Raw genomic sequence first — 13,295 nt, forward strand, 5'->3', positions numbered from 1 at the left:
TTCTTTACAAAGCACTTAGTTACATATGTGGTTGGGTATGCAACTTTGCAACAGTATGTTTGATGCATGTAATAAAAAGATCATAGTTTTTCAGTACTCATTTAGCTATTTTGTATGTACTAAGTCTTGACCCTGAAGCTTGGAATCTTTAAGTGTTTGGTAAATTCTTTGAGGATTTGCTATTGATTTGACTTACTTTATATACAATGTAGTATGGTACTATCATTAGGAAAGCATAATGAATATATTTCGAGGTGGCCAATTTCTTGCTAACACCAGGTAGTCTGAATATGTATCATAGTTTGCTCTGCGGGGTTTTTGTTGCCAACTTCTCCCTCTCCTTTCTCCCCTAACCCCACCCAAAACTGATCAGATATTGTTCTGCTGAACCAAAAAGTCATTTTAGAATACCGGAAACCCCCAATTTTGTTATAACCTTATGTGCCTAGGGAGTTATTTTCATTGGTTTTAGGTGTCTTGGACATGAACTATAAATTAAAATGATTTATCAGAAGTCACTTTAAGGTTCTTTGGGCACTTAATATCTGTGCTTATTTTTCTATGCGTGTAAATGCAGTGTGCTTCATTGCTCCTTCCCTGCTTTCCTGAAATGGGTGCCAGAAAATTAAAAGAATACTATATTATTTAAAAATATGTAATATGTAACAAAATTATATTTCTATAGACTTTATTTAATCAAGCTACGAATTAGAAAAATTTTCCAGACAGATGACCACATAGATTCTGGATGTATTAATGTACCTGCATCTAGTTTCTGCATTCCTGTTTCTCCTGACCCGTTTGGCTACTCTTTTATGATATTGGCAGCTTTCTTACTTTTAGGCTTGTTAGAATTCTTTGGCTCCTGGTAACTGCTAGAAATAAGAATTGGGAATTATGTTTAATAATAGTGGGGTTGATAACTTCATATGAAATGGGAAACAAATTTTCTTGTTTCCCCATTTGTATATCCATGTTTCCATGCCTGTTAGTACCAGCCAGGGTACTCAGATCTTATATTTATGATATGATTAACCAGCCAACACTGAATGGACCTTTTGAAAGACCCCTCTGTGAATATGTTTGTGTTTATTTCTTTTTGGTTATTTAAAGCTGATTTTTCAACAGTTGACTAATAATAGGCTAGCAATTATAATTTTTAAATTACAGTTTTTTAAATCTTCTGTTTTGATTTGAATTATTATTATTAGCCCTTTACAACAGTTGATCATTCCTGCTGTTCAATATTAAATACAACTCCTATTACATCTCTGAGCATGATTTATGGAATACCTCAGATAATTCTGTGTGCATATGGATCCTAGATATAATTAATTTTTTAAATGGTCACTATATTTCCCTTAAACTATTATTATTATTATTTTGAGACAGAGTCTCACTGTGTGCACCACCAAGCCTGCCTAATTTTTGTATTTTAGTAGAGACAGGGTTTCACCATTTTGGCCAGCTGGTCTCGAACTCCTGGCCTCAAGTGATCTGCCCAGCTTGGCCTGCCAAAATGCTGGGATTACAGGCATGAGCCACCACGCCCGGCCCCCTTTGGGCAGATCTCTTGAGGCTGGGAGTTCGAGACCAGCCTAGCCAACATGGTGAAACCCTGTTTCTATTAAAAATACAAAAAAAAATTAGCCGGGCATGGTGGTGGGCACCTGTAATCCCAGCTACTCAGGAGGCTGAGGCATGAGAATCACTCGAACCTGGGAGACAGAAGTTGCAGTGAGCCGAGATGGTGCCACTGCACTCCAGCCTGGGCGACAGAGCAAGACTGTCTCAAAAAAAAAAATAATAATAATAGTACATTAAAAAAGAAAAAAATTCTGTAAAGTAAATAGATCTCTATTAAAACCTTGAAGGATACATGTTTATATTGTATGCTGGTAATATTGTTAATAATAGGCTCCTTTAATAATCTGGTTTTGTTTAATATTTGAGGGCAAGGAAGACTTGTGTTTCCCAATTTCTTCTATTAGTAATTCAGAAAGAGATAATCATTAGCTTAAATTTGACTTTAAGTAATGTATGAGACTTACTGGAGAGAGATTTTGGTTGGGGTAATGTGAATGATAGAGATGGCATATTCTCAGAATTTACCAGAGAAATTATAAGAGAGGTTTGTAAAACTTTTAAAAGTGACTGTATTTTGAAAAGATGTTTTCTTGTGTTTTATCATGTGGCTTTTTTTGGTAATGTGTTAAGTAGGAGAAAACACTTGATTTCTTTCTTTCGAAATCAAGATTTTGATACATTGTGTCATCTTAGTGCTGCCTGTTTTCAGATTAGCTAATTCGTTTTATTTCAGATGCAAATAGGGCTTCAGAAAAATTCATTATAATAATATTACTTTGTCTCTATTATTTACTATAATAAGCTGTGTACTAAGAATAAGTATTTCACGCTGTATAGTATTGTCTCATGTAATCCTCAGAACAGCCCTAAGAGGTAAGCTAGCTTTATCCCTTTTTATAGGGGAGAAGCAGAGTTAAATCATGTGCCCAAAGTTCATACAATTAGTAAAAGCCTGGGATTATAATTGAACCCAGGATTGTTTCATTCTAGAAGTGCTCATAACTTTAGGTCTATATCAAAAAGATGGTCTCAGAGTTGAGTTTGAAATTAAAAAGCTTCCTCCTCTTGAAGAAAGAAGAAAAGACTAGAAGAAATCTAAGAAGGCTATATGATGAGTAATCTTTTAAAGTAAAGAAACACTGATCATATTCTTTCCAGAGCTGTATACAAATGGGGTGGGATGGCAGAAAGGGGATTAGAAGTTTAACTTCTAGGAATCTGAAGGAGTATGTGTAAGGAAAAGGGTACTTGTTTAATGTTAGTGGGAGTTATAAAATATGCCTTTAGGTGCCACTGTTCTGATTTCTTTTAAAAGAACTTTAATGTGAGTTGGAGGAGTGGGTGATATGCATTAAGAGCCTTAAGGATGTTCATTTCATTTCCCTCAGTAATTTCACTTCTGGGAATGTATCCTATGGAACTAATTAGAGATACCCACAAAAATGTGCTGACCAACATACTCATTGAAGCATTATTTATAATATGAAAAAATTGAAAACCTAAAACTTGAATATTAAGGTATGTGTTAAATTGTATATGGCTGCTGCATAGCCATTATAAATCATCTTCTTAAAAAATATTTAGGGTCTTGAGAAAACAGTGTATTATTAATTGAAAAAAGCAATGTGTAATAGCAAAAACACAATGTTGTAATACCAATTTAGTATTTTAAAAAATATGTGTATAGCCAGGTGCGGTAGTGCATGCCGGTAGTTCCAGCTACTTGGGAGACTGAGGTAGGAGGATCGCTTGAGCCCAGGAGTCCTGGGCTGTAGTGCGCTATGCTGATTGGGTATCTTCACTAAGTTCAGCATCAATGTGGCGACCTCCTGGGGGTGGGGGACCGCCAGGTTGCCTAAGGAAGGGTGAACTGGCCCAGGTTAGAAACAGCAGGTTAAAACCCCATTGCTGATCAGTAGTGGGATCATGCCTGTGAATAGCCACTGCACTCTGGTGTGGACAATGTAGTGAGACCTTGCCTCTAAAAAGAAAAAAAAAATGTGCATAAAGAATAATTGGAAGCAAAAAAAGTGGCTGTTTTTCCTACAGACGTTTTAAAAAATATATACATATACTTTGTTTATAATCAGGAAAAGTACTTACATTAAATTACTTTCTATTTATAATAGCTTATCCAAATGAGCTGCTGAATCAACAAGCTAAAATATCCTTTCATGTGCTTTTTCTAGCATTGGTGTGTACTTCAGTTCCTCACCAGACTAATCTCTAAAGAGCACTATACGTGTTACTATAAATTGAACTGATGAGATTAGTTTGGATAGTGACTAATCAATAGTGAAGTACTTGTGCTGAGAAACTTGGGTAGAGTTTGTGATAAGACCCCATTCTGGGGGCATCAGGAAAGCACTCAGAGACAGACTTACTTACCCATTGTTAGCTTGACAGTTTCTCTGCAGCAGGCTCTTGATGCTTAAAAGTACTTGAGAAACTTGGTAGTTGTTGGCATAGAGCAGTGGACTGGGAGTCCTGTAATTAGGGTTTGGTTTCCTTGTTTACTATGAGCAATAGTGCTGTGGAGTCAAACCATTGGATCATGCTGCCTATTATCTGGAATTCTGGGAGGGGTGCTTTTAGAGGAAGATGATTTGCATGTCTGAAGAGCCAGGTCTACAGTGATGCTGGAGGTACTGTCCGTATTGTTTTTTATTCCTCATACAATAATTATATATTAGACATCTACTTTGTGTTTCTGGCCAAAGATATTCAAAACTAGCTAGCTATCACCTACTTATTTTGGACATTTGTGTTCTAATTTTTGATCTTATAAGAGGGAGACTATCAAAGCATTCTCAGTTGATACTATTGTTATTAATAAGGTATTATTTTCATATAGTGTAAAAATAAACATGTTTATAAGTCTACCACCTTAGGGTCAAAACCTTTTTGGAAAAAGAAATCACAGTGATGACAATAAATCTGAAAGTTATTGTGACATTGAAATAGCAATTTGTTTACCAAAAAGTGTGATATACAATCAGCAGGAATCATAGCACTGATACTCACATTTTACATCATAAATGTTTTAAAAATGACATTCTCAAATATTTTTATTGTTGAAAATCAGACATGGCAAGAATCTTAATTATGGCTAATCTGGACAAGACATTTAAATGATCATGGATTATGATGGGGCAAACGCTTCTAATTCATGCTAGCGATGTCAGTATTCCTCAGTCTCTTAAAATAAGTTATTTCATGTGATTAATAGATGAGAAAAGAATATTACATTTTCTTTTTATGCATTAAGAGTTTGGGGCAAAGCCAGGCACGGTGACCCATACCTATAATCCCAGCACTTTGGGAGGTCAAGGCAGGAGGATCATTTAAGGCTAGGAGTTTGAAACCAGCCTAGGCAATATGACAAAACCTTGTCTCTGCAAAAATACAAAAAGTAGCCAGGCGTAGTGTGCCTGTGGTCCCAGCTATTCGGGGGTTTGAGGCAGGAGGATCCCTTGATCCCAGGAGGTTGAGGCTGCAGTGAGCTATGATTGCACCACTGCCCTCCAGCCTGGGCAACAGAGCAAGACCTTGTCTCAAAAAAATTAAGAAATGATTATCATATCCCACTGTTGGTCTTTTTAAGACTTTCATATTTCTCTTTACTATTCCTAAATGTACTTATCAACAAATTGGACAAATCTGAGTTGCACTGAAGTATCTCAGTGCCCTGGTGAAGCAGAGGTTCTCATTCTCAAAGTATTATATTTTTAATTGCATATATGTGTTCATTGGCTATAAATTCAGTCACTCCTAGTTTATCAGAGTAGGAGCAAATAAATGAGATGAGTTAATGTTGAGTTTGAAGTCATGGCTAACCTTAGTATTGATATCATACATGGAATGTGTTTGGTTGGTGAACCTTCTTAGACCTAATTATCAGCTTCAACTACACTAACCCAGTAACCATAGCTATTCAGAACACAGTGAACAACCAGGCATTAAGATTTTTGGGGCCTGGCATGGTGGCTTATGCCTGTAATCCCAACACTTTGGGAGGCTGAGGTGGGTGGAACTCCTGAGGTCAGGAGTTCGAGACCAGCCTGACCAACATAGTGAAACCCCATCTTTACTAAAAATACAAAATTAGCCGGGCATGGTGGTACATACCTGTAATCCCAGCTACTAGGGAGGCTGAGGCAGGAGAGTCGCTTGAACCTGGGAGGAGGAGATTGCAATGAGCTGAGATCATCGTGCCACTGCACTCTAGCCTGGGCAACAAGAGCGAAATTCCATCTCAAAAAAAAAAAAAAATCTTTTTTTTTTTAAAGTAGGCTTTTGTGTAGCCAAAATTATCACCAAAACCATGCACTTAAGAGTGTTTCAGTCATAAAGAATATCCTTGGACTCTGATGCAGATGCAAAGCTTTGTTTATGGTTGCCTAGTTTATTGCAAATTAAAAGGCAGATACAGCTAAGGAAGTCAAGAAGTGACAGACCACAGGGGAAAAACAGTGAAATTAGAACCTAAAAATCAGAACTATAATTAAGTTATATTTAGTACTAAACAATTGTCTTTACACATCACAATAGCCTCTGCGGTATCTCTGTAATATATATAGCACAGCACAGTTTTTATTTTTGAAACAGTAACTGAGAAAATCTAAAGGTATGTGTGCTATTTCCTCCCTGCTCAGAAGGCAGGAAAGGATATAAATATATTTTAGAAAGATTGTCACTCAGGAGCATTATGATAAAAAGAAAATAAAAATGAACAGCTATGTTGTTTGTCAGTATGAGATAGATTTATATGTTCTGAGTTGGAAAGATGAATCTTAGAGGTATTATGTGGAAAAGCAAATTATGTACACTATGTATAACACAGTCCTTGGCTGGCAGTGGCTCATGCCTGTAATCCCAACACTTTAAAAAGCCAAGGTGGAGGATTGCTTGAGGCCAGGAGTTCAAGACTGGCCTGGGCAACATAGCAAGACCCCACCTCTACAAAAAATTAAGTATGGTGGCACACACCCATAGTCTCAGCTACTCCTGTAGCTGAGGCATGAGGATTATTTGAGCCTAGGTGACAGAGGAAGACCCTGTCTCTTAACAACAACAACAACAACAAAAAATCACAATCCCATTTTTGTTAAAAAGAAGATTAGTGAATACATAGAAGAAATCTGGACTGAGTGTAGTGGCTCATGCCTATAATCCCAGCACTAAAGGAGGCTGGGGCAAAAGTATCGCTTGAGGCCTGGAGTTCAAGACCAGCCTGGGCAACAAAGCAAAACCCCATCTTATTTAAAAAAAAAAAAAAAAAAGAAGAAGAAGAAATCATCTGGGTGACTCTTCTGCAAACTGTTAATAGTGGTTAAGTCTGGATGATGGGATTATATATGACTGTATTTTTTTCCTAAATTATGTATTTCTGTAATGTTTTTAATTTACAAAAATAAGCAGGTATGTCTTTCCTAATCAGAAGAAACAAAAGTAACAAAATAACCAGCTTAAGAAGGCAGAGAAGTATTTAATATATTTTAGAAAAATTTGGTCCTTGTTTAATGGGTAAGTGAATTTTAAACTTATATGGAATGTCTCCTACCTTGACAGTTTGGATAAATTATTTATCACTGTACATGAACATCAGGCACTCTTTATAACAGATACTCCAGTTGGGTGTCAATAACTCTTTTTTTCTGAATCCTGGTCAATTTCCCCCAATCATTGAAATGAATTTATATACATATTGGGATTTGTGGCAAGCTTTTTGTTTCTTTGGCCTCATCCCCTAATTCTTTGAAAGTGTTATTTGCTTGTGATATATTACAAGTGGGAGATTCAATAATTTTCTCTTACAAGCAAATTTATTTTTGTTTTAAGATTTAGATTTTAAACCTACTGGCTGATATTTGAAAGCATAACCATGCTCCTCAGTCCCAGTGTATTGTTTGTAATTGGTCCAATTTATCTGATTCAGGTGCATTGTGGCCAGGTATGAAACCTGAAAGTGGTTTAATTCAGACTCCATCTCCAAGTCAACACAGTGTTCTTACCTGCACTACAGGGTTAACCACAAGCCAGCCAAGCCCAGCACATTATTCTTATCCCATTCAAGGTAAATAGGCATGGTTGTGTGTGTGTTTTGAAATTATTATTATTGTTTCTTGTTTTTAATCTACCTGTATCTCCAAACAAACAAATTGGATAATACAGGAGCTCTGTCTTCTAAAGTAGAAAGGGGGTGATACTTGGATTTGTGCATGCTTTTTGTGTTAGGCAAACCACAGCTTAGGAGTGTGGTTTATAAGTAGTTTAGCCTTTGAATGTGAGCTGCTTAATAGAATTGAAGCCTTCCCTTTTGCATGTTGGTGTCCAGAAAGCGCCTTGATTTTGTTCTAGTCTATTTTCAGTGGCATTTTGTCCTATAAATGAGCAGAAGACTCCATGGATTGGAATTTTGCTGACCTGTATGAATTGTCATAGCAGTATGTGAGGTGTGTGCTGCTTTTCTGCTGTGTCTTTTGTCACACTTATACCCCATTTACTACTTGATGAGAGCATTTCTCTTGCTCAAGAAGTTCATTCTTATTTCTCTTTCAGGATAAAAAGCATAGTATTAAAGCTTAAGCTCTAAACATCTTTACCTTCCAAGTTCTTCCTCTAACAGAGTTAGAATTATGACAGGACTATTAGGAAAGAAAACAAAAAACTCAAAAGGCACTATGGAGTTCGTTGCCTATTCTTCCAAATCCAGGGCAGGCAATTTGTCATTGCTTCAGACTGGGACTAGTATCCTTGTACCTGGCTTCTTATCTGCCTCTTTTCTCCTGATACTTCCCAGCTTTTAAATTTTATTTCTTATAAAGTAGATAGTAGAGGGATTAGTATGGGACCTCAAAAACCTATCTGAAGTACTCTTAATGTATAAACTTTGGTGATGAAAAAAACGTTTTAATATAGGTTAATTAGATTTTGATTTTCAGTTTTAACTGTTTTCAGAAATGTTTGAAAACTACTTCTCCTTGGTCTAGTGGAAACAGAACTGGTCTCTATGTTCTGAGACCTTACTCTGAGCTACCTTTACCTCCTGTTGTTTACCAAGTCTCCTCTTTTCTTCACTTGTTTCCTCTTTTTTTTTTTTTCTCCCCTTGTCCTCTCCCCCTTCTTTTTTTCTAAGATGGGAACAAACCAGGAGGGAGAAACTTGAAAGAATGGCTTTGCCTGTCTTCTCCACCACTCCCTTTCATTTTTATAGAGTATTTCTCTATGGTTTTTTGTTTTGTTTTGTGACAGAGTCTCACTCTGTTGCCCAGCTGGAATGCAGTGGCGTGATCATGGCTCACTGCAGCCTTCACCTCCCGGGCTAAAGTGATCCTCTCACCTCAGCCTCTCCAGTAGCTGGGACTGCAGGTGCACACCACCACACCCAGCTAATGTATTCTATATTTTTTTAGAGGTGGGATCTCACTATATTGCCCAGGCTGGTCTTGAACTCCTGGGCTCAAGCAATCCTCCCACCCCAGCTTCCCAAAGTGTTGAAATTATAGATGTGAGCCACCACACCTGGCTTAGTATTTCTCTATGTTGATAGGCCTTTTGGGTTCAACCACAGGTAAGTCTAGTTGCCAAGTCTCTTCTAAACAGGTATATCTGATAACTTACACCTAGGTTGTGAAAGAAGACCAAGGGTTCTCTTAATGCTCTACCAAAATGTAAAACCACCATTCCTCTGTAGTTATATCTAGAATTTGAGGAATGTGATAGCTATGCTTATTTCTCCCTTGTAAAACAAGAGGAATCACCTCTTTGGGGTCTGTTAGGACCCATTGCTTTAAAAGAGTCATGAGGCTGGGCGTGGTGGCTCACGCCTGTAATCCTAGCACTTTGGGAGGCCGAGGCAGGCAGATCACCTGAGGTCGGGAGTTGGAGACCAGCCTGACCAACATGGAGAAACCCCGTCTCTACTAAAAATATAGAAGTAGCCGGGTGTGGTGGCGCATGCCTGTATCCCAGCTACTCGGGAGGCCGAGGTATGAGACTCGCTTGAACCTGTGAGGCGGAGGTTGCAGTGAGCTGAGATTGTGCCATTGTACTCCAGCCTGAGCAACAAGAGTGAGACTCTGTCTCAAAAAAATAGATAGAAATTTTAAAAAATGGAAGAGTCATGAAAATATCCCTTAAACTTCACTAACCACCATTCTTATTTGTTATCTGTTAGAACATTTTTTCCTTTGGATTGGCTAACCCGGTTTCCTTCATTTTGCTATTAATGACAATTGCAGGTATTTATGAAGTGCTTACTGTGCTCTTGACATTTTTCTAAGCAGTGGATAGATGTTGCTCACGTAATCCTCACAACAACCCAAACCTCATTTTACAGAGGGAGAGCCTGAGGCACAGAAAAGCTAAGTAGCTTATCCATAGTCACAGTATTAGCAAATAATTAAGGCAGGACATTAGCTGGGCATTCTGACTCCAGAGCATGAGTACAATATTTATGCTTTTCAGTATTGAGGTCATAGTATCAATATCAACTCTCCCATAATTGAGAACCTATGCTAACAAATATCTAGATTCACTTCTCCTCCCTTTTTGTGGTTAATCTATTGGCCCATTTTATTGTTCATTAGCACAGGGTAGAAATTAAGGCAGAAGTTAACCATTAAGTTATCAATTTTTGCCATTTATTCTGATGAAAAAATTGTTAGAAAAACAATGGGCTAAAATGAAACGTAGGTATTATTGGTATTAAATTACTTAAGTTCACCACTATCAATATGACTCTCCTCGCTCCTACTTTTCCCTTTCCTTTTAGCATGGATAGTGAATGTTAGCTATCCAGGGCTGTTTCTTTCCCCCTGCATAACTTCCCAATTTTTTTAAGTGTTCAAAACACCCCAAGCATTCTGCAGTTGACAGCAGCCCATCCTCCCTGGGGGAGTTAGGGAAATTATCTCAAAAACCTAATCTGCTTCTGGGTTGATTAACTCTAAGCAGAACCTTTTCTTTAGTTTGTACTTCAGTGGTACCATAATGAGAAGAGACTGCCTTTGTTTGCTCATAAAAATGTTTTGAATGAGTAGATCTGACTTCTGTAGTATCATCCTTTTCCTAGAGTATCTTGTGACTATGTGGCCCTATCTTTGGTCAGTTTCTTCAGCTGAGATGTTTTAATTGGTTAAATAATATTCAAGTGGCAAAATTAATTTCACAAATTTCAAAATTAATTTTAATTATATATGTATTTTGAGACTGAGTCTTGCTCTGTCGCCCAGGCTGGAGTGCAGTGGCATGCTCTCGGCTCACTACAACCTTTGCCTCCTGGGTTCAAGGGATTCTTGTGCCTCAGCCTCCCGTGTAGCTGGGATTATAGGCACCCACCACCACGCCCAGCTAATTTTTGTATTTTTAGTAGAGACAGGGTTTCATCATGTTGGCCAGTCTGGTCTCGAATTCCTGACCTCAAGTGATCCACCTGCTTCGGCCTCCCAAAGTGCTGGGATTACAGGCATGAGCCGCTGTGCCCAGCCTAATTCAATCTTTTAATGAGTGTCTTTGTACTCTAGTATCATTGGTAACACACAATAATCTATCTCTGACCAGGAGATTTTTTAAAAAATTTTTATTAATAGGTTTTTTTGTTTGTTTGCTTGTTTGTTGTTTTTTGAGACGGAGTCTTGCTCTGTCACCCAGGCTGGAGTGCAGTGGTGTGATCTCAGCTTAATACAACCTCCACCTCCCGAGTTTAAGCGCATCTTCTGCCTCAGCCTCCTGAGTAGCTGGGATTACAGGCACATGTCACCATGCCTGACTAATTTTTGTATGTTTAGTAGAGATGGGGTTTCACCATGTTGGCCAGGCTGGTCTCAAACTCCTGACCTCAAGTGATCCGCCTGCCTCGGCTTCCCAAACTGCTGAGATTACAGGTGTGAGCCACCGCGCCTGGCCTAGACTTTATTTTTTATTAATAATTTTAGATTTACAGAAAGGTTGAGCAGACAGTACAGAGTTCCCATATATCCCTCCTCCTGCACAGTTTCCCATTATTAACATCTTACATTAGTATATTACACTTGTTACAATTAATGAACCAGTATTAGTATGTTATTATTAACTAAGTCCGTTGTTTATTCAGATTTCCTGTGTTTTTATATGATGTCCTTGTTCTGTTCCGGGATTCCATCCAGGATACCAAATTACATTTAGTTATGTCTCCTTAGGCTCTTCTAGACTTTGTAGTTTCTCAGGCTTTTCCTTGCTTTTAATGACCTTGACAGTTTTGAGGAGTACTGGTCCAGGTATATTTTAAGATGCCCCACTCTTAGAGAATTTATCTGATGTTTTTCTCATTATTACGCTGGGGTTATGGATTTTAAGGAGGAAGGTCACAAAGGTAAGGTGCCATACTATCATCATTATTTATGACTGTTGATGTTGACCTTGATTACCTAATTGAAGTAGTGTTTGTCAGTTTTCTCCATAAAGTTACTCTTTCCTCCCTTTCTGTACTGTATTCTTTAGATAGAATTCACTATGTACAGCCCACAGTTAAGGAATCATGCTGCCCCTTCCTTAGGGTAGAATATCTACATAATGTATTAGGAATTCTTCTGCCCAGATTTGTCTCTTCTCCCCAATTTGTTAATTTATTCAGTCATTTTTTTGTGGACTCCTAGATATTTAATTTATACTTTGGGTTATAGTCCAATACTACTTTATTTATTTTGTTCCAGTTTGGCCACTGGGAGCTCTTTCAGTTGGCTCCTATGCCTTTTGACATACTCCCATTTTTTTAGTTTTTGGGTTTTTTTCCCCCCCCACCCAGCACTTCCTTACTTCCTGGCACTACAAGATGCTCCAGGCTCATCTTGTATATTACCTATTCAAGTCCTATTATCAACCATTTTTTTTAAGGAATCCTGGTTCCTTTTATTGGAAAGAATGGTATTCAAAACCAGGATTTGGGCTTCCAGCCTGGGCAACATGGCAAAACCCCATCTCTACAAAAAATATAAAAATTAGCCAAGTGCAGTGGTGCGTGCCTGTAATCCCAGCTACTTGGGGAGGCTGAGGTGGGAGGATCGCCTGAGCCTTAGGAGGTCGAGGCCTCAGTGAGCTGTGATCGCATTCACCGAACTCCAGCCTGGGTAACAGAGTGAGACCCTGTCTCAAAAAAAAGATCTGAGCTTGAGGGGTGCTAATTGCTACTGAGGTGTCAGGTGACATTTATTTTAGGCTTTCTCAGCTGACAGAGCAAACAAATATATGTGGGTATACTAACCTATGTAAATACACATATCTATAAATATTTCTATATGTCATAATCTGTATCTGTGTTGAGTTAAACATGAATTCTTACTGATTTCTTGAGCTCTGATCCATTATTACATAGATCATTCTAAACCCTGTCCCTTATTGATCTGAAAATCGCCACTCCAGCAAGGAGAATCTTTTAGGCCGGGCGCGGTGGCTCACACCTGTAATCCCAGCACTTTGGGAGGTGGATGCAGGCAGATCATGAGGTCAGGAGATCAAGACCATCCTGGCTAACACGGTGAAATCCTGTCTCTACTAAAAATACAAAAAATTATCTGGGTGTGGTGGCGGGTGCTTGTAGTCCCAGCTGCTTGGGAGGCTGAGGCAGGAGAATGGTGTGAACCCAGGAGGCGGAGCTTGCAGTGAGTCGAGATCGTGCCACTGCACTCCAGCCTGGGCGACAGAGCGAGACTCTGTCTCAAAAAATAATA

The 13,295-nt window shown here is 38.4% G+C and overlaps 1 protein-coding gene across 4 annotated transcripts in view; it reads left to right on the plus strand.

Annotated features, from left to right (window-relative positions):
* The window catches only part of EYA3 (EYA transcriptional coactivator and phosphatase 3), a 117,860-nt gene that overhangs the window by 52,778 nt on the left and 51,787 nt on the right, over positions 1–13,295 (plus strand). For 2 of the 4 annotated variants that reach the window (XM_004025279.5, XM_055389422.2), the window contains one exon: positions 7,526–7,663. The exons of the other annotated variants lie outside the window; for them this stretch is intronic. In XM_004025279.5, coding sequence (XP_004025328.1) covers positions 7,526–7,663 — 138 coding nt within the window. The remainder of the gene's footprint in view (positions 1–7,525; positions 7,664–13,295) is intronic. 4 annotated transcript variants of the gene reach the window in all.

The sequence above is a fragment of the Gorilla gorilla genome, chromosome 1, assembly GCF_029281585.2.
Source record: "Gorilla gorilla gorilla isolate KB3781 chromosome 1, NHGRI_mGorGor1-v2.1_pri, whole genome shotgun sequence".
Lineage (NCBI taxonomy): Eukaryota > Metazoa > Chordata > Mammalia > Primates > Hominidae > Gorilla > Gorilla gorilla.